The sequence below is a fragment of the Pituophis catenifer genome, unplaced genomic scaffold (assembly GCF_029215685.1).
Source record: "Pituophis catenifer annectens isolate HBS135680 unplaced genomic scaffold, rPitCat1.0.hap2 SCAF_3, whole genome shotgun sequence".
In the NCBI taxonomy this organism is placed as follows: Eukaryota; Metazoa; Chordata; class Lepidosauria; order Squamata; family Colubridae; genus Pituophis; species Pituophis catenifer.
In genome coordinates this window covers 35512892-35535198 of record NW_027256883.1, presented here as the reverse complement: position 1 = coordinate 35535198, position 22307 = coordinate 35512892, and the positions used below count along the sequence as shown (strand labels likewise).

At 37.3% G+C, this 22307-nt stretch overlaps 2 protein-coding genes across 6 annotated transcripts in view; one reads left to right on the top strand and one right to left on the bottom strand.

The window, feature by feature from the left end:
- JPH1 (junctophilin 1) overlaps positions 1 to 3009 on the bottom strand; it is an 81486-nt gene extending 78477 nt beyond the window's left edge. For all 5 annotated transcript variants that reach the window (XM_070940484.1, XM_070940486.1, XM_070940483.1 and 2 more), the window contains exon 1: positions 2563 to 3009. In XM_070940484.1, coding sequence (XP_070796585.1) covers positions 2563 to 2941 — 379 coding nt within the window. In that variant the 5' untranslated portion in view covers positions 2942 to 3009. The remainder of the gene's footprint in view (positions 1 to 2562) is intronic.
- Positions 3010 to 16259: 13250 nt separating this feature from the next.
- Positions 16260 to 20629, top strand: GDAP1 (ganglioside induced differentiation associated protein 1). The gene is made up of 5 exons (XM_070942199.1): positions 16260 to 16380; positions 19011 to 19184; positions 19530 to 19624; positions 19876 to 19990; positions 20247 to 20629. The coding sequence occupies exons 1-5, from the start codon at positions 16275 to 16277 to the stop codon at positions 20627 to 20629; spliced, it is 873 nt and encodes a 290-aa protein (XP_070798300.1). The 5' UTR covers positions 16260 to 16274.
- Positions 20630 to 22307: the final 1678 nt, after the last annotated feature.

The following is a 22307-nucleotide window of genomic DNA, read 5'->3' as shown; positions in this document are numbered from 1 at the left end:
AAACAAGCCAAACAGTGACTAGTGTTCAAACGACACAAATAGAGAGTGTCGTTGAAAGAATTATCTGAACAAGATGTACTCTCGCCTGAAGATGCTTGTTTGATATCCTTATATTCAGTTTGAAGTCAGAAGAAATTGAAATATTAATTGCAAACATTTTTTCTTCTAAAATAAAGTCCTAGGATTAGGACTGGATATCATCATGCCCAAGAATATTGTTTTCGTCATATACCTAATATAAAATAATTGTTTTAAATAATTTTTATAATAAAAACATGCAAGATTCACTACAAGTAAGCCTACAGAGAAAACATTTTACATCAACAGCCGACATGCTAAAATTATCCTCAACTCTTAACAGGACAAAACATATGACAATTTTTTTATCTGGGCTTACCATAGTTTATACACATTTTAACAAGGAATTAATTAATGATATCCAAGAGAACATTAAAGCACAATCCTATATCTAAATCCTGTATGTGTAAATGAAATCAGAATTGTAATCCTTTTCACTAATATTGTCTATGTCCTGCTGGATGAAAACTATCGTGGGAAAGGAATTGATACTGTACATTGTGTGTTCTGATCACATTCTGTGCTCCCCGTGTCTTCCTATCATTTCAAATTTTTAGCAGGTTTGGGGGCAAGTACAGTACTTAAAGTATTTACAACTTTCTGTGTTGCAAGTTCCTTCATCCTATCCACTGCTTAATGGTCCTGACTGCTTCTTTTAAACCATAAAGAGACAGGTGTGAAGGTGAGACTTTTACTTTTCTACCTAGATATAGCCTTATCTGGGGGAGGGGGGGAGGGGAAACGACGACTCACAATCCAGTGCTGTTCCGCGATGGGGAAGCAAGTAACCAGAGAATTGCACTCTAACATTTTTATTAATATTTCTAATTAATTAATTAATTCCATATAAAATGATGTCCTGTTCATTTAAAGAAAGTAGTATTGAAACTACTGATAAATAACAAAGAGAATATTGCAGATATATTTCTATTCTCCCTGTTAAATGTCATTTAATAGAAAAAGGGGAAAAAAAACAAGAGACAGTCCTAAAGATTCCTAATTAAACCCTCCTTAATTCCAGATGTTAACCATATAGACTGATTTCAATTATCTCCTATTACACTAAATACCTGAAAAAATGTCATGCATTCACAACTTCATATCTGTATGAAAAAAATTCTGATCCCATTTGATTTCAGACCTGAATAACAAAGCCCTGCACACCCTGACATGTAGTGAGAAAAGAACTGTAACCTACTTTATATTTCTAGATCTTCAGTATCTACATGGAACCGTTCAGTGAGATCAGCTGAAATTTTACACTCAGGTGCCATCAACGTACTTATAAAACCCATATTACTTCTTTCAGCATAGCAGAAACAGTGAATCAATACAATCAGGATATTGTAATATACCATATTAAGGCAAGCCTACTGAAGCTTAACTCCAACAGGATAGTAGATTTCTAGCCGATCAACTAATGTTGATAGTTAATCGGCTAGAAATATCAGGCATTAAATTCCTTTTTATAACTTATTTTAACTCTGATTGGCTCCAATGGCTTCCATTTCTTTTACCCTTACTTTTATATTTTTATTGAAATGGTATATTTGATGGTGTGCTCGCTACAAATTTTTCAGTACTTACACTAAAGGTAAATGTATAGTTGACAGCTCTGCTGTGTGTTATCTCATCCTAAAAAAGTTGGCTGGTTGTGTGGACTCTACATCAAAGCTATTTTTATTGAAATCAATATGACTGTCAAAGTATGGCTTGTGTTATCAATATTCTATCAATAATAGCCAGAGCAATAAATTTCTCACAATTTCCCCTAAGGAAAATTAAGAGCAAAGATACCAACTTTCGTAATTAACGGTAAGAAAATTTTGCACTTACAGTGCAGCTTAATAACTCAGAAATTCTTTGGCAAGTGTTCCTGAGGATGACTTAAGTGAAATTCCAAACTGAAATCAGAGTAGCCACATTTAGTTCTACTAATGGAAATACTGCTCAGGGAGAAAGTGGGATAAAGTACCTTGGAAATTCCTGCTAAGTTTCTAGGTGTCAAGCTAATATTTTTGACTCTCAATAGTTTAACCACAGGGAAAAAAAGTAAAATGATGCCAGAATACCTCTACCAAAGTGTAAAAGATCTGTGAATGATGCTCAGAACTGTTATTAAATCCCCGGCTTTGCTATCGTTGGAGCCCGTTTGTATTTCTTCGCAACTGCCTTATCGATTGACAAAAGTTTATTCCAGCAGGGAGTGTATACAAAATTTCTTTGCGAACTACAGGTCTCCAAGAATTCATTTGAATGCGCTTATTCGTAGCAGATGAGACTTTTTTTTCCCCTAAAAAAATAAAATAAAATAAAACTGAAAGCAAGAGAAACCAAACGCATTACCTGCTGAACTGAGCGCACCTTCACACTCTTGAGCCCCGCGGTTGCACACGCCCGTGTGGAAGAGCAGCGCTTTGCACGCCCCAATGTGCGCCGGCCCCGGGCGCCCCCTAGCGGCCGCTCCTCAGCTCACCCACTCACCTCCGTCCCCGTAGGTCTCGACGCCGTAACCGTCCTGCAGCCCGTTGCTCCAGGTGCCCTCGTAGCGGGCAGGGCTGGTGAGGCTCTGGCGCACGCCGTAGCGGCCCTTGAAGCCATGCGACCACTCGCCCCGGTACATCCATTTGCCCTTCGTCTCCACGCCCAGCCCGTGGCGTTTGCCCTGCGCCCAATACCCGTGGTAGGTGTTGCCGCTGGGCCAGGTGTAAGTGCCCACCACCTCGAAGCCGTGCGCCCACGAACCCGCGTACTCGCCCTGCCCTTTGGGCCCGGTGCAAATGCCGTGCCCGTGGGCTTTGCCGTCCTCCCAGCCGCCGCAATAGGTGCCGCCATCGTCGAAGTCGAACCTGCCGCCCGTCATTCAGGGGGAGCGGGGCGCGCCCGGGCCGAGATTACTCCTTCGCCACCTCGCGCTGCTGCCGCCGCCGCCGCCGCGCGCTGCGTTCCCTGCCAAGGTGCCCGCGACAAATGCCGCGGCTCCGTCCCACTCAGCAATCTTCGGCTCGGCACTGACTCCCGCCCTCGGCTCTGCTCCTCCCCTCCTTGCCCGTCCCCTCCTCCCGTCCTCAGCCCTCGCCGTCCGGCTCTACCCCGGGCGAAGGAAACGAGCAGGAGGCGCGGCGAGCGAGGCGGAGCCCGCAGGGGCAGGTGTCTCAGGAAGCGCGTGAGAAAAGGCTGGTTCCGGGAACTCGAAAGCAAAAGGTCGCCAGCCCCGGTCCCTCGAGTTGCCATCTGGCCTTAGGGAGGGCGAAACTCTCTCTCTCTCTGTGTGTGTGTGTGTGTAATTTGGCAAACCTCTTAGGCTTCTTTCTCTGAGCATGAGCAGAGCTCCTTTCCCCTTCCTTGCATTTGTTTTTGAACAAGTCTTCCTTGGGCGATGTTGCTTATAGTTTATTTCCAAAATTATGGTTTGTAAGACTGAATTGCTTCAGATTGTGGATGAGATAGGACGGTTTTAATTCTCCGGGTGCAAACCAAGTAGCAAAATCTGCCTTTGTGAGCTGAGGACTACAACACCAGCGAGGCTGGCTATTGCTGGAAACTTGCTAGGTACTTAGAGTTATGGAATTAGATGTATATTCTTACAGTGTAGGATTAAAAATCTCTCTCACGCATAAACACACATGCAGATTCTACAAATGTATACATTGTGTAGCTCATTCTTACTTCATTTTGCTCTATGTGGAGATCAGAGCGGACTTGTTTCAGGAAGGCAGAGTTGCTACTATCTTTGTTCCATGCACAGGCAGAAATTATTCAGGTCCATCCTGGAAGTAAAGCGTTAAGGACATCTGCATCTGTTGAATGTTGAACTATTATGATAACTTGTTTGAAATATTTGCTTAGTCTTGATAAACATTTCATCGCCCTTGGGCCGGAATCCTTTTCTACCTAGCCTACCTTTATAATGTTTTAGTGAGGATAAAATCTGAAGAACTCATGTGCTGCCACAATTTCTATAGCTATAAGAAATAAAGCTGTGAGCATTCTCTCAGTCCAAATTTACTTTTAGCGCAAAAAGGGATGAAAAAATAGCAACAGGGTGGCTCCCACCAAATCTGAAAGGCAATAGAAATAAACAGGGAGGACAGAATTCTATATGTACAAGGCCTTTACTCCAATGGGTATGGCTTTTGGCCAACACAAAATAAACAACTTGCCTTTCCCAGGGGTACTTCCTTCCTGGGGTGTAAGGTTTTTCAGAGAAAATACAGCTTTGAAGTGGAATTTCTGCAGATGAGAAGGGTTGTCTAGTTAAAGCAATGGATTATATAGAACAATAGAAGAATGGTGGAGGCAGTGGCATGCCGAAAGGAAAAGTAGGAAGTAAGTTTGACAGACAAAGAGAAAAATAGAAATAAAAACTACAGGAAGGGGACCTTGGAGAAACAATAGAAAGATATGTAGGTTGTCATAGGAACCAGCAGGATTGAGCATTTGGAACGGGATGGCAAATACATGACAGATCCATAAGTGGAATGACAATCAGATGGAATGTCCATCTGCCATCCCCAAGGAGAAATCATGGGGTCCAGGGTGAAACTACAGCACATAGAATGGAATAACAGCTGTATCTGTTCAGGCAGATACTGAAGAATAACAATGAGAGCTGATGCTTGCCTTTCCAGGAGAGCGAGTTGTGAGAAAATCCTCCATTCCAATCTTAGCTCATTTGTGAAGTTAAAGATAATCCCGAAAATATAGGATTTAGTGACATCAGTTCTGACCACTTTTATAGAAGAATAAAAATGCTATATTTGCAGTAGGCACATAATTTGCTTTATCCTAGAGCAGGGGTCTCAAACTCAAGGCCTGGGGGCTGGATCCGGCCCGCAGGATGCTTAGATCTGACCCACGGGGCTATCCTGGAAACAGCAAAGGACCGGCCCGCGGTGCCTCTGCCAATGAAAACAAAGCTCAGGAGGTCCGCCCACAGCCCTCCTGAGCTCCGCTTTCGCTGGCACAGGGTTGCAGGAAGCTGTCACAGCCAAAAATGGAGCTCAGGAGCCCGTTTTTGCTGGCACAACGCTCTGGCCTCATAGGCGCCTCTGGCATGAGTGACGCCCACGACCACCCTGGCCACACCCACCCTGGCCTCCCTGAGGTCAAACACAACTCTGATGTGGCCTTCAATGAAATCAAGTTTGATACCACTGTCCTAGAGGTACTTTTCTTAGAACAAAGAAGCCAGATGCAACAATTTTGAACTCTGGAAATAGCAGTATCCTCTATAAGCATATACAGTAGTCTCGACTTACGACCATAATTGAGGCCCAAATTTCTATTGCTAAGCAAGATATTTGTTAAGTGAGTTTGCCCTGTTTTATCTTTCTTACCAATGTTAAGTGTATCACAAGTTGTTAATAACATGATTGTTAAATGAATCTGGTTTCCCTATTGACTTTGCTTGTCAGAAGCTCTCAAAAGGTGACATGACTTTAGGACACTGCCACTGTCATAAATGAGTCAGTTGACAAGTTTCTGAATTTTTATCATGTGACCATGGTGATGCTGCAATGCTCATAAGTATGAAAAACAGTCATAAGGCACTTTTCTTAATGCTGTTATAACTTTGAACAGTCACTAAATGAACTGTTGTAAGTCGAGGACTACCTGTATTTCTGATAGGCATAATATTAACTGGAATTTTCGTAATAAATAGTGTCTCAGAAGTTAAACTAGAACATGGGTCAGCAACCTGCGGCTCTGGAGCCGCATGTGGCTCTTTCGATCCTCTGCTGTGGCTCCCTGTCACTCAAAATAAGCGTCACAACCGCCAATGGGCGACATCCACCAGCACATGATTTATTGAGCTTTTCAAACCCTGGTAGGCCAACCATGGATAAATCCAAGAAAAGAAAAGTTTCAGAAGAAAACAGAACATTTAATTCAACTACATATGCTAGTTTTGTGGCCGCTCAAGAAATAGTCAGGCACGGGAAGGGTTTTGTGGCTCCCGGTGTTTTCTTTTCTGTGGGATACAGGTCCAAATGGCTTTTTGAGTGTTTTAAGGTTGCAGACCGCTGAACTAGAAAGATATATCTAAGCAGCAGTTCAATTCTTGGTTTTCTTGCAGGTGGATTTTAGGCAAATTCTGATATATGTATTTATCAGTTATTATATGTATATCATAGCTTTTGACAGCTGACAATAAATAGGATGAATAATTTACCAGAACAGGCTGAAATGAGATGCCTAAGATAGAAGACTTCAAACTCACTATTTGGATTCAGAGGTTATAGTAATGTGCTAATGGTAATTCTTTTTATAAAAACCTTTAAAAAGAAGGAATTGATTGTAGGAAAAATTATCACATTTTTCAGATTCATAAGTATATATATTAAGTCTAATGCAACTATTTCCACAGGACTGGTGTTTAATTTTACACAGTCCTTATTTACATTAACTTGCCTATGCATGTTTTTCAGTGGTTATTTTTATCACCTCTCTGTTCCAGTGGGTATACTATATGAATGCCCACTTTCTTCTTATGAAGCTCAAGCAATGACTTTGGTTCTTTTATTCTCACAAGAATCCTGTGAGGTGAAAGCGAGTGAGCGAAAGGAACTGATTTAAAATTACTCAGGAAATATTACAATTTAATTGGTGTAGGGACATGATTGACAACCCCAGTCTCTCCAGATATTGCTGAAAGATAGCTCCCAGCATTCTTGCCATTACCCACAATTTTTTTAGGAGCGCTGGGTGTATAATTTAGCAACATCTGGTGTATCATCAGTTTTCTATTCTTGTTATAACTAGCAATACATTACATGGATTCATGGTATTTCTTTCTTGGCACCATATGTTTCTTCAATTAAAGTGTAAACACACACACACACACACACACACACACACACACCCTTCAAAGTATCATATCTCCCTGCAGTCTTCTCTTTTGAAAGCTAAACATGTCCAAAGGTGTTTTTTCAAGAGGCAACTGGACTTTCTGGTTTTTTCTTTGAAGAAGTTTCGCTTCTCATCCAAGAAGCTTTTTCAGCTGAAGAAGCTTCTTGGATGAGAAGCAAACCATCTTCAAAGGAAAATCAGAAAGTCCAGTTGCCTCTTGAAAAAGCACTTTTGGGACAACCTTGACCTGTATGATTGAGAATCTCCATAGACATTTAAACATGTCCATCTTCTTAATTATGTCTTGCAGAGCCTGGTTTTCAGACCTTTTACTATCCTGATAGATTTCTGAATCCATTCCACTTTCTTCATGTTCCTTTTAAAATACAGGTTTAGTGAGTGATTTGTTTAGCAACTGTTCATAGTTATGACAACGATGAAAAAATAACTTTAAAAAAATCCTCATATTTATGACTTTTGTAAAGTCTGTAAAGCAAAGGAAAACTGAAGTAAGATCATAAATACAGTTGCAGCTTCATTTAGCAACCACTCTCCTTAATGACCAATTTGCTGGTCCCAATTGTGTCACTAAACAAAGACTTCCTGTATAATGTTCAGAAGTGGACATAGTATTCCAAGCATCGTGTAATTTCTGCAGAGTAACTGGGAAATTATTATCTCCCATAATCTAAATAACATGTTCCTGTTAATGTAAATTGCTTTATATATTTTGTCTGAACACAAAAGTAGCTGATGACTATTTTTTTCAGCATCATAAGCCTTGGACATGGAAAGCCCTGAAATTTAGAAATTAATATGTTGCTTGTAATCAAATATGGCAATCCCACATATTCCAACATTAATCTACTATAAACTATAATCCACTATAATTTTCTTGTGTAGAATGGATTGCCTGTGGTCTGTCTCTCTCTGTCTATCTGCCTGTCTCTCTCTCTCTCTCTCTCTCTCTCTCTCCCTCCCTCCCTCCCTCCCTCCCTCCCTCCCTCCCTCCCCCTCTCTCTCCCTCTCTCTCTCTCAATCATCTATCCAAATTCTGATAGGGATACAGGAGTGCAGAGATTTTGCCATATTTGGAGCATCTTGTGAACTTGCATTCTGTGTAACTAGCATGCTGATGCTTGCTTTATACAGTCTGCTACATTTGCTAGCCAGCCAAGATATGGTAGGTGATGATAAGCCAACCCAGCTTTGAACTTGTATGAACCAATACATGAGATTAACTGTATTTTATAGGAACAGACTGTGAGAGGAATAGGTATAGGTATAACATGCCTAAATATAAGAGTAACATTACTGTACAGTTATTGCCACATCAGGTTGAACTACATTGTAATTGATATACTTAAAAAAAAAAGTCTGATGCATGCAAGCCGTATTTCTTCGAGTAAACTGTACATTTTATTTCATTCTCTCCTGTGGGCTGTGAGTGTTGAAAGACGAAGGGGCAGGCAATGTGCTTCTGCTGCCAAGAGAGCAGAGGCAGCAACCTGCTGCCCCAGAATAGCAACAGTCATAAATATGGTCATGCTACTCCTCCACTTGGAGATCCAGATCACATTCCCGGTACCCAGTGGGGCCATTGGCTGCCAGGCATGCAAAGGCTTTGATAAAACAGTTGCAAATGGAGCTGTGGTTAAGAGAAGCTTAACTGCCCTCCCAGCCAAGTTGACATCAAGCAAAACAGGAGGTTGATGCCTCTGGAGCATAAAGTGCCGTGGGCTGTTTGGTGCTAGGTATTACGGGAGCAGTTTACTCAGGGTTTCGGGGGCAGAGTATCTTTGACATGAGAGCTGGCTGTTATTTGTGGTCTTGACAGCAACGTGCCTCTCCTTGCATAATGCAAAATGGAAGAGCAAGACCAGGGTATTTCTGAGTTAGAATTCCTTTCAAAATTATCTAAAACAGCCCTTGGAGAAGCTGAATTCTACCATACCATGCCAAAAAAAATCCGGGTGAGCAGTCATTATTTTTTTGGCTGCTACTTAGGGGTTGGCTGGATTTTTTTCAGCCAATATGCAGCAGACCTATTGAAGTATCGACCTGCTAATATGTAATGGACAAATTAAAATTCTGTTGTAGGCAGTGATGAAATTCAAATTTTTTTACTATCAGCTCTCTGGGCATGGCTTGGTGGACGTGGTGTGGCTTGGTGGGCGTGGCAGGGGAAGGATACTGCAAAATCTCCATTCCCACCCCACTCATGGGGGAAGGATATTGCAAAATCTCCATTCCCACCCCACTCTGGGGCCAGCCAGAGGTAGTATTTGCCGGTTCTCCGAACTACACAAAATCTCCGCTACTGGTTCTCCAAACTATTCAAAATTTCTGCTACCAGTTCTCCAGAACCTGTCAGAACCTGCTGGATTTCACCCCTGGTTGTAGGCATTGTAGTCTTTCTGATTAATTTAAACTCTTCTTTAAAGAAGAAACTTAATACCAGGTGCCCATATTTTGGTCATGGTTTCAGATTGCTCACAAATTCTAAGAAACATACATACATACATACACACACACCCCACACACAATATGTGTGTGTGTGTGTGTGTGTGTGTGTGTGTGTAATAACAAAATAATGTTCCTTTTTAAAAAAACATTCATGATTAAAAGTATTAACTCTTCCTTGTTTTGATTTTTTCCTAAGGTAAACGTACATTATTCAAACCTTCTCCCCAGAACTAAGTTTTTCTTACTTAGCTAAAGTTGAATCTATACTATACAGAATGAATCAATCAAATTAAAATAATTAAAATAATGCCTTTTTGAATTTTCAAATTCAATTGTAAGCCGCCCTGAGTCTCTTTATTTATTTTTATAAATAAAAATAATAATAAAAAAGGGAGGCCCTTTTTCTCCTAACCAGAAGTGGGAATCGTCTTTTTAGCCAGAGAAATGAATTTTTCTTCTTGCAGGATTTCCAGAGAGGCTCTGTGCCAGTATGAGGAGACATTCTTCAATTCTGACTCCACCTATTTTAGCCCTGCTCCAGCCCTGTTTAGGGCTGGCATTGTTCAAGTCCAAACGTTTTGGAAGGCATGCCAAATACTCCGGTGTAGTTGCTGCCAGGGGAGATATTTGGGGTAGGTAGAGGAGAGTGACTTCAGAGCCTTCTGAGGGCAGGGCCCTTTCCTCTCATGCTCTGACTTTTCATTTAAGAGGTGCTATTTTTGAACAGGATACTAATCCACGGGATAATGTCTGGGCAAACTTTTATTTTTTTCCCAGTTGAAAAATGAGAGCACAAGGATCAGAAGTGTTCCTTCACCATTCTTAAAACTTATTACGATCGCATTGTGGGATGGCCTCTGTTTAAAAATCTATTCAGTTCTTTTGCAGGACAATGGTGGTAAACTGAGCCTCTTTTAATAGCTTTCAACAATCTTTGGTCTTAAAGAAATAGTTTTTAAATTTCTCTGCAACTTAAAACCAAGTTTGACTTACCTCAGAACACTGGTTAAAATGATAATCTGCATTAGGAATCCGTGGGTTGAAGCATGGTATGTGAAAAACATTTCTCCCAATTCCTTCCTGGGTAGAATGGGTCTTTTAAAAAAAGCATTGTGAATTCTTTGATGTCCCACTAGATAATTTTTGTTTGAATTTAAAGTAACTTACGTAATTGTGTCCGACATGTAAATTGATACACATATTCAGCAATTTTGCTTTTAAATATTGAAGCTTTAGTATATTAAGTGCGTTTCATGTGGAAAAACTATCGCTCTGCCACGAAAGTTTGTTTCTCTCTATATTATATAATGATATAGGGGTTCTGGGAGAGGAGTATTTATAATAAATCTTGATCTTAAGGAGAAAGAGAACATTTTTATTTTATGATTATTATGTCTAATTTGGGGAGAATGTTGCATTGTAATTTGCATACACAATTAAAAATCATCCATGATCATAAATATCCCTAAAGTAGCTACTGTAAAACACACATGATAGGTTTATGAGATAAAATACAAGTGGTTAATGTGAGAAGGAGGAATGCTTTACTCCACCATAGAATTCATACTGAGGCAATGCCTTTATAAACCCAATTCATGGGGTTTTTTTTCATGGGAAGGTTATAAGTGTCCATCCTTTTTCATTATGCAATATTATTAAAGAAAATAAGAGAGAGAAAATCAGTGAGAAGTAAATTTGGCAGATGTTCCAAATAGACTGGCAGAGTTTGCAGCCATAGCTGGAGTAAATGAATTTTCCATCATCATGTAAATCAGGTTTTGTGAAGTGTAAAGGTAGGGTGAGGTTACACCAAGAAAGTAACTAAAATTTGGCCTTATTTTTGGAAACATGCTAAGTACTCCTGTTGGCTTAATTCTCTTTCCAGAAAAATCGATGCAGTTTATTGAAATTTAGCTTTGGTTGGATTGCTTGTCCTCCAGTTCCCTCTAGTTGCCGTGTTCATGGTTGACTGCTATTGATCTTGTAGCCAAACCAGTATCACCCATGCATGACAAGAAAGCAAACAAAATAACCAACATTATGAAAGGAACCCAGGGAAGCAGGGAATCAGCCCCCACCAAAAAGTAGTGCAATCAGAACATGTGACTGCAGTGCCTATTTTTCTACTACTCAGTTTTTTTCTGCCCCTGCTGATAATTCATACTTGCTCACCGGTAATGCTGTTTTATCTCTGTTAGCAAATGCAATCACAGCTGAACGTTTGAAAAAACATGAATAAAATCAATAGCTGAAGGGGAGCAGAGACATATGCATACCATAGGAAATTAGGAGACCCAGTGTGCAGTTGTCACATCTTTGAACGGCTAAAAAATTATATTCTGGAAATGAAATATGCCAGAACAATATATTTGATGCATGAAATTTATGTAGAAAGGAAAGGAAGATAAAATACTTAATTTTGCTGGAACAGGATTATTAACTGCTAAAGGGATATCATACAATTGGTAAAAGTTTTGTTGCTGTTGCTGCTGCTGTTAAATTGTCAGAAGTAGCAGGAAATCCCTCTATATTCTTCCTAAACTTCTATATAGGTTATTTTTCATTCAGTTTCCATAGTTCACAACCATTTGTACATAGTTTTTCCATGTGTACAAGCAAAAATGGCAGTTTAACATTGGTGGGACTTACATTTACGACAGATTAGTTATGATTTTGTTTCCTCCAACAACATATATAGAATGAAATCCAGCCAGAATCTGAAATCATGCTTTATAATCAATATTAGGGTGAAATGCAATGGAAACAAAATTAAAGCATTTTATATACTGAAAGTATTCCATATTATATACTTAAATATTTTTATTCCAAGTATTCCAACAGTAGATTTGAAAAAAATCTGCCTCTATTTCTTTCTCTCCTCTTTTAATTAAAAATAATGACCCACATTTTGTACTAGTAATCAGATATGAGTCTCAACCCACAGAGGCAACAGATAAGAATCTGAGATGTTCCAGTTTTACATATCTCTCTCATATTGCCGACATAACAAAACCTTACGTGACTTGTATAGATTACAAAGCAAATGAGTAAAGGCTTTGTAACAATGTTGAACCGTTGCCTAGTTCTAGTCATAAAACTTGTGAACCCATGACTAATTATAATGGAATGTAATGGATATGTGCATTTAGGTTACTTGCAGTAGTGATAGGCAGACTCTTGTGGGTTTGAAGGGTAGGAATAAGTAAATGAATGAATCCCAATACTCCTTTTTCACTTTATTGGTTGAATTCAGCAGCTAGGTTGTCATGATGGAAGGTTCTTAAATTAAAGAAAAAGTATTTGATCTATGGTGGATTTCATGAAAATGTCAAAATAATTTGCTTTCCTTCTCTCTTTCTCACACTCTCTCTATGCTCCTTCCTCCTGCTATTTTCCCCACAACAACCCTGTGAGAAGGGTTAGGCAGAGAGAGAAAGAATGATTAGCTCAAAATTATCCAGCTGGCTTTCATGTTTAAGGCAGGACTAGAACTCACGATCACTTGGTTTCCAGTCTGGTGCCTTAACCACTGGACCAAACTGACTCAATATGCAAGTGGTTTTCCATTTTCTAGTCCAGATTAATTAGTGAAGCATACTTTATAACAGAAGGGAGATTTATTTGGAGGAAATACATACCCTATACATTATAGTAATAAACAAAGCCTAACACTTAGCTAGCTACATGCTACCAAGAAAATCCAAGAGCACGTAGTCAGGGAGGAAGGCAGAAGACTGACCTCAAATTAGCAGTCTCAGACAAACAACAGGCAGAGTGAAAAACAGGAGACACAGAGTTTAACCCTTAATGATTTACTACTACTAACTACTGCCCTCTTGTGGTCAATTGGTCCGACATACTCAAAAATCAGTGCAATTGAATTTGGCATTGAATTCAGTTTCTTAGTCTAATCTACTGTGCTGAGATTTCTTGATGGCCTTATCTAGAAGCCATAAAAAAATGTCTGGGGCTTGCCCTGTATAAGCATTGCCCTTTCTTTGGTTTATAGAGAACTGGTATTGACGGTGGTTTTCAGTTCAATCTCAGAAATATAGATAGCTCATTTCTGCATTTTTTTCTCTTTATACTGTAATAAACAACTATGAGTACCAGATGTATATTCCCAAACGGTAACTTTTACTCCCTCTGGGATATTCCTGACTGTTATCATGTAGAAAAGATAGTTACATTTGAGGTGCAGTTTATTTTTATGCATTTATCCTGAGCAGTTTTGCTCTAAAGAGTTTTAAAAAATATAAAACAAAATATGTCTGAGCACTTATGTTACATCTGCACTGGGAACAACAACAACAATAATGATGATGCTGATGCTGAATTCAGTCTAAACATCTGGCTGACTGTGCTACCAGCCATAATAAGTACCTGCTACATAAATCAACAATTGTCAATAAAAGAAAGGGACAAAAAAGTTTGGATAGTGGGTGTGGCAATACCTGGAGATAGCAGAACAGAAATGAAAAATAACTACATACAAAGACCTGCAAATAAAAATAGAATGACTGCAGCAAAAGAAAGCAAAGTAGGTGCCTTTGGTGTAATCCCAAAGCAATTGGAGCAATTCACTTGAACATTATCAATATTGACAAAGTCACTATCAGTCAATTGCATACAGCAGTTTTACTTGGAACAGCTTACACCCTGCTTTAACACCATCAAACAACAACATCTGCCTATCCCAGGTCCTTAGGAAGAATACCATAGGTGGACAAAAATGCCAAATCCCGTCAAAACATCTGGCTGACTGTGCAATCAGCCCTAATAATAAGAAAATATAAACTCAATATAACCTTTTACTTGAGGAAGTGTATCCTCATTATTTCTAGAACTATGGAGACCTCTTGTGGTCATTCAGAGTTAAGTAACTTAATTTATTAAGAATTTTTCAAGTGATGTGAATTACTGATGCTTTCCTAGAAACATTTATTTTGCTGTGTTCATTTATTGACAAAATCCCCTTACTTTTAAGTGACTCCTTTCATTAATTATTCTACAACTTGAAATATTTATTTATTTATTATTCTGTAATCAAAACACACTGTAAAAATGTAATTTTCTAAACAATGTTACCCACATTAATCACACTTTTCAATCTTTGTTACAAATTATCTTAAGAAGACTAGTAGTTCTAGTATGAAAATGTGTAACCCTCATTTGGATGCTTGCATGATTATTTTTTATTTTTTGGAAACTGCAGTTTATGTAGTCCAGATCTTAACTTAGATTCCAAAAGTGTATTTGTCATTTCCATGATACTATTAGCAGTCTGTATTTTAAAAAAACCAATTAAACATATAATCATGCTAAACATGGTTAAGATGTTCAGGTCTGGCTTCAACCATAAGGAAATAAAAGTGAAAGAAGATTCGCCAGTAAACATGTTTAATCTGAGATGAGGAAAAGCTAGAGTATACATTTTAAATACAAGAGAAAGTATCACATCTACCATTATGAAACAAACATAAAATTAACTACAATGGAACACAATTATGAGCCAGTGAAATGCCCAGGAGGTTAATACAATTATGTATGAAGGTGAGTTGAACTAAAAGAAAAACATGGGAAATACATAACATTCATGCACCTCATACCCATTTTGAGGCAGATATTAATATATTATTGAAATGTTGAAGACATATCCATTTAATTCCATTATCCTGCATTATTTAAGTTCAGATTCCTGTCTGAGTTCAAAGAAGCTGCTTTGTATTTTAGTTAAATTAATTAAATGTATCTAGAATATTTATTTATTACAAATTAGAGAAGAAATTCAGGAAAAAAACATTTTTTTCTTGAATTTAGGTAGGTAGCTTATTTATCTCTCTGTTGATCCTGAATACCCAAGATTTTCTTCATTTCATGAAATCCTGTCGGAGAGTGAGGGCAAAATCAGGAAGGCAGCTTCATCTGCTAGTAATGAGCATGCTCAGTTTATGGAGCAGACTCAGTAACAGAGAGAGGGGAGAGAGAAAAAAAGAAGAACCAAATCTCATGGGCAGAATCTCGGAGCAGTGAATTGAGCAGGAAGAAAAACGTGAAATGGCAGAAGAAAAGGAGGACCAGATGGCCGACAAAGCACCCCCAGCTGAAGTGGAGGTCAAGTCAGAGGCCAAAATCATCCTCTATCACTGGACACAGTCCTTTAGTTCCCAAAAGGTGAGCGTCTCATTTGCTAAAAGGAATGTTATATTTCAGAACCTGGATAGCTCCCTCCGCCCATGTAGCCCCCCCTCCCCCCATTTAAGACTGCCTATTTGCCCTGTGGGGACAAAGCACTGTATTAAAGGCAGCTGTGAGTGGGTGCCTGAGAGAAGAAGGAATCAAAAATAATGAAAGAATGGCATACTCCAGCCAGGAAGCTTCATAAACAGGCCCAGACCCTTTCCCACTATTGTTAAATTTTGTGCATTAAGAATTGGAGCTTGGCTAATCCAAGATAAAAGAATGAAAAATAGGCAATAACAAAACCAAGTGAGATCAATTTATCTTACAGGAAAAAAAGTGTCATATGAAGAGCTAATATTTAATATTCACATTAAATGGTTCCTGCAGGTTTCTCTGGAATAGCAGCATGTTTTATTTAGCTATTTATTATCATAATCTCCCAATATCCATTAGCAAATATCCCACGACCAAGTTCGATATGGTACTCTGGAGATTCTATGGCCAGGTTTGGCTCTGAATCCATACATTATGTGATAAACTCTATGCTTTTTTTAAAAAAATGGGGCACCCATAATCTTTTAACAGGAAAGCCCATTCATTTGTTTCAGGTACGACTGGTGATTGCTGAAAAGGGGTTGAAATGTGAAGAGCATGATGTAAGCCTTCCATTGAGTGAACATAATGAGCCTTGGTTTATGCGTTTAAATGCATCAGGAGAAGTCCCTGTGCTCATTCACAAAGAGAACATAATTTGTGATGCAACTCAGATTATTGACTACCTTGAAGATACTTTTGTGAATGGTAATAAGTTATGTATATGTATATTTTAAAAGCCTTAAGGTGTGTATTTATTTCATATGTCTATGGAGTTTCTCATTCATCCAGGCCATTGTTGTTCCAAAGGTACTTTTTCAAGAGGCAACTGGACTATCTTGTTTTTCTTTCATCCTCTCATCCTCTCATAGGGAATGGAAGGATTTATATTCCTTGCAGACAGCTGGTCATTTGCATTCTTCTGGAGAATCCTTGTGGCCTCAACCCTCTCAAATAGAATGCAAATGACCAGCTGCCTGCAAGGAATATAAATCTTTCCATTTCCTACCATCCAGCCAGAGCTGAAGAAGCTTCTTGGATAAGAAGCAAAAAGTCTTCAAAGCAAAACAAGAAAGTCCAGTTACCTCTCGAAAAAGCATCTTTGGGACATCTTATTTCATAGAAATTTATTTATGCACTAAATGATTATTTATAGTAAAGATTTTATGTTTTATGTCTTATTTATACACCACCCAGAGTCCTTCTGTGAAGGAGATAGGTAGTTTCTAAATGTGATAAATAAATTTGAGAAAGTTGTCAGGAGGGATACATAATTTTAAGCTTTATTCTTGCAAGACATAGAAAAGACACTTCGAAAGGAAAACATTTTTTGGAGTGGGATATAGACACATATAAATCTTTTTATCAGCAACTCTTCTTTAGAGAAACAGGAATCTACCTTGACCAGTATTATCTACCTTAATCCTGGTGAAAAAAGGTCTTGAAAATCTGTTTCATTCAAAAGTGGGTGGAAATTATCAGCTTCTACACTTTCTCAGATCTGGAGCCCTTATTAATTTTTTTCTCCCAGGAATTAGAGGATATTTGCTTTCTGTAATAAAGATTGGCTTAATACACCTTGTAACTTCTTGGACCCAGCTGAGCATGAAAGCAAGGATGAAAGAAATAAAAGCTGCTTAACAAGTCTTTTATTCACATTCTACAGCTTTAAAAACAAAGAAGGAAGCTTCCCCTAGTTTTCTATAATCAGTCCTTAAAAAATGATGCTTAATAAGCTTCTGAAAAATTTATTTCATTTCTACTGAGACAAAAGTTAAAGGCCCAGAACTAATGAAAGATATATACTATAGGGAGTTCTTGACTTACAATGGTTCATTTAGTGACTGTTCAAAGTTACAATGGCACAGAAAAAATGACTTATGACCATTATTCACACTTATGACCATTGCATCATTCCCATGGGTCACATGATCAAAAGTCAAATGCTTGGCAACTGATTCATATTTATGATGGTTGCAGTGTCCTGAGATCATGTTATCACCTTTTGCGATCTTCTGACAAGCAAAGTCAATGGGGAAGTCAGATTCACTTAACAACCGAGTTACTAACTTAACAACTGCAGTGAGTCACTTAACAATTGTCGCAAGAGAGATCATGAAATGGGGCAAAGCTCACTTAACAAATGACTCATTTAGCAGCAGAAATTTTGAGCTCAATTGTGGTCGTAAGTTGAGGTCTATGTATATTAAGAAAATGTTACTTTTATTATGAAGGAGGTTCAAGGTTGTTAATTCTCATTATGACTAAGCATAGAAAGATTAGCCCCTATCTCAAATCTCTTATAACTTGATTAGTTCAAGAGGCACTGCATTCCAACTTGTATGAAGATTCTTAGAACAACAAATGCTGCAAAGATATTTAAATCAGAGTTTATGATTTGGGTGAATGAGATGCTATCTTTGGGAAAAATCTCAGTTAAAATTTTAAGGAAAAAAATTATCATTAAGCATTAATCAAGGATATTTGATTCCAGAAGGACCAGAGATAAAGATTGTGGTGGTTAGGGTAGATTAGAAATCTTTCTGCAAATACAATTGCAGGTTATTAACAGAGCTTTGAAGTTTAACTGGTTGGTTAAACTGGCTGGTTTTATTTTTATTTTATTTTATTTTATTTTATTTTATTTTATTTTATTTTATTTTATTTTATTTTATTTTATTTTATTTTATTATTTTATTTTATTATTTTATTTTATTTTATTTTATTTTATTTTATTTTATTTTATTTTATTTTATTTTATTTTATTTTTAATATCTTGTTTTGCTTTGTTCTTGTATCTTTTCTTCCTTTTTTGAGTTGTGTTTTAATGTTGCAAATAAAATAAAAAAACTTATTGAAAAAAATGACTTCACTAATTCAGCCTTTTATCCACAATCAGATCATATTCAAAATCTCTTTTATTTTTCACTTTCAGAAGTGGGTAAGAGGCAGTGGTGGGTTTCAAGTTTTTTTAGTACCGGTTCTGTGGGTATGGCTTTGTGGGCATGGCAGGGGAAGGATACTGTAAAATCTCCATTCCCACCCAACTCCAGGGGAAGGATACTATAAAATCTCCATTCCCTCCCCAATGCAGGGGAAGGTTACTGCAAAATCTCCATTTCCTCCTGATCTGCTGGGACTCAGGAGGCAGAGATTAGATGGGGGCAGGGCCAGTCAGAGGTGGTATTTACCATTTTTCTGAACTACTCAAAATTTCCGCTACCGGTTCTCCAGAACTGGTCAGAACCTGCTGAAACCCACCTCTGGTACGAGGTAATAAGCCAATGTTCTTTTAATTTTTATTGTTAACTTTCATCTCTGGATATTCTTCTCTGTAGAAAAGACTCCAAAATTAATGCCAGAAGAAGGAAGTATGTATTATCCAAGGGTTCAACACTACAGAGAACTCCTAGATTCCTTGCCTATGGATGCATACACACATGGTTGCATTTTACATCCTGAATTAGCAGTAGACTCCATGATTCCTGCGTATGCCACGACCAGAATTCGTAGTATGTACAAGAATTCTATCTGCTCTAGTTATCTGTGGTATTGTTTCATTTTAATTTTCTTATTTAAATGATTTTACCAAATTTACATTTATTAAAAATTAATTTATCAGCCTGCTGAAATAAGCAACATATGGTGTTTTAAAAAAACATTTGTCAAATAAATTTTAGTTGACTTTCAGGATTAATTCTGCATTACAGATGAGGGTTCACTGAACTGTTCACACAAGATATTGTAAATCCATACGTTTGGTTAGGAAGTAAAACATTTTAACATGATAAAGTTTACTTAATTTACTTGAAAGTTTGATGATTGATACCTTAACTGACTTATTGCTGTTTTGCAAGGCCAAATAGGTAATACTGAATCTGAATTAAAAAAACTCGCTGAAGAAAACCCAGATCTGCAAGATGCATATATAGCAAAGCAGAAACGACTCAAAGTAAGAACAGAATATGTATAATTAGTTAAAATGTATCCTGGGATTGCTTGGAGTATGATAATTAATGTGAAATAGCAAATATTGTTATTGCATGCTTTTCTGCTTGGAATAATTCCATTTTAAAAGGGATTATATACATGTCATTTTGTGTCATTTAGTAGTCTTACAATTGCTTGCTGAGATTCACAGTATTCAAGAGAATTTATCATCATTTTTTGCAAGCTAATATATAATCTATTTATTTCCTGTAGTCTAAATTGATGGACCATGATAACATAAAGTACTTACAGAAAATACTAGATGAGTTGGAAAAAGTTTTGGATCAGGTTGAAACTGAGTTGCAAAGAAGAAATGAAGAAACACCAGGTAGAATATTATTTGCAGTCAATTCTGTCTCATTTTCTTTTGCTTCTGCAATGTTGAACAATACCTCCATTTAGTAATCTCTAGGCTATTTCAAGTCAAGTAATGTTCCTATTTATCAAACCATTGGAACAAGTAATTTAGAAGTAATGGTTACACACATTTAATAAGAATATTAATTGCATGCAATAGAGGAATCTTTGCATCATATTGCATTTTATTAGTCTCTAATTATTTATGTCTTTATTTTTGATATCAGAAAATGGACATCAGCCTTGGCTCTGTGGAGAATTCTTTAGCTTGGCTGATGTATCCCTTGCTGTAACACTCCATCGGCTGAAGTTCATTGGACTAGCAAGAAGAAGTTGGGGAAATGGAAAGCGGCCTAACTTGGAAGCCTATTATGAGCGTGTCTTGAAGAGACAACCATTTCATAAAGTTTTGGGACATGTCAACAACATACTAATCTCAGCAGTTCTTCCAACAGCATTTCGAGTAGCGAAGAAGAGGGCACCCAAAGTTTTTGGCACAACTCTTCTGGCTGGCTTTTTAGCAGGAATAGCATATTTTGCATTTATGTGTGCTCGGAAGAGGTTTGCTAACTTGCTATTATCAATAAGAGGAAGGCAGAGTTATCTGTAGATGCTTCCTTGTTAGATTGGGATTATTTTCCAAAGAGGCTGATTTGAAGAATAATGGTCCAAAATATTGTCTTCTATTATTAGGCCTTTTTTCTGAATGTAGAAATACATTAGTAATGTAAAGAAATCTTGCAAATTTAAGGAAAAACACAATGATTAATTTCAAACATCTTGCGATGCTGTTATATGTTCAATATTATATGTCCAATATGGTTTGGATTTAGTGTAACATCCATCAAGCCATTATGGATCATAAACTATTGTTGATGGGTTCCCTGTTGTAAGCAATGTTTCAGTAACCTATGGGTAAAAAATCCCACGGTTAGTTCCATATGTGAAACAGCCAGTAGGTTGTTTGTGGAACTGTGGAAGCGTATTTTTGTTCCCTCTTCCTCCGTGCTGCCTTTCTTTTTTCTTTTTTTATAATGTCTTTATTAATTTTCAACATCAAACTTTAAAATACAAATTAACGGGAAAGGGAATTAAAGTTAAAAGTGACAAAAATATATCAAACAAATTTGTAACAAAAATGACCTCCTTCTTTCTTTTGGTACAGCGATTATAATAATACAATCACCTCTTTCTTAGTTTAAACAAATAGCACCAATATACAAAACACCTTAAAATACTAATAATCAATTTACTAAAATCTCCAAAATGCATAAAATATTATTCTCTTAATTTTATCTAAGAAGTAGTAAATTATTAAATACAAATCTCTATGTTTAAAAAGCTGCAATATTTCTCTAGTCAAATCCAGTCTAATCTTCAGATCTCAAAGTCAAAAGTTGATTTTTCTCCTTATTGTATAAGAAATCTAACAACGGTCTCCAAGTCATAAGAAATCTAGTCAAATCATGCTGCCTTTCTTTACCTGTAGAAGAATTTATCTGGAGAACAGAGCTAGGCCTCTCAGCAGGATGGGATGAAGGATGCAGAGTTGTTTGTTTAAAGCTGGATTTATCCGAAACTGGATAGATGGAGTTTTCTTAAATTTAATTCTGTGCAGAGCCCTTCATGTAATTTTCATTAACTTCCTCCCCATCACATCATTCTGCATATTATCTCATTATGTTAAGGCGAGTCCCTGGCCCTTCATTTTTCCTAAACTTACTTACTTACTTACTTACTTACTTACTTACTTACTTACTTACTTACATACTTACTTTACTTACTTACTTACTTACTTACTTACTTACTTACTTACTTTATTTATTTATTTATTTATTTATTTATTTATTTATTTATTTATTTTCTTACCAATAAGCCAACTCTAGGTGACTTACAAATGATAAAAAAGATAAATACAGAAACAATTACAATTTAAAAAGCCACAGAAAGTCATGTCATTTATAAAAGTCACAATTATAAGTCGCTATATCTAACCAGTAAATTTGTTTGTAAACAATGGAAGTTTATATCTGTTATTTTAATAGATTGTTGTATTGTGATTGGCTCATAAGGCAAGTCCGTTAAATGTTGGCTGACACAATGGCACATGCTTCAATTACAGCCTTAAAAAGATATGACTAGATAGATGGTAGATAGGATTCCAAGGCACAAATTAAAGTTATGCCCATCAGACTTTCTTGATTGTTTGTGTGATTTGGAAACATTTATGCATATTGGTGATCTATAATCTATTTATTTAAAAGCAGTGGGCATTTTATACTGGATTT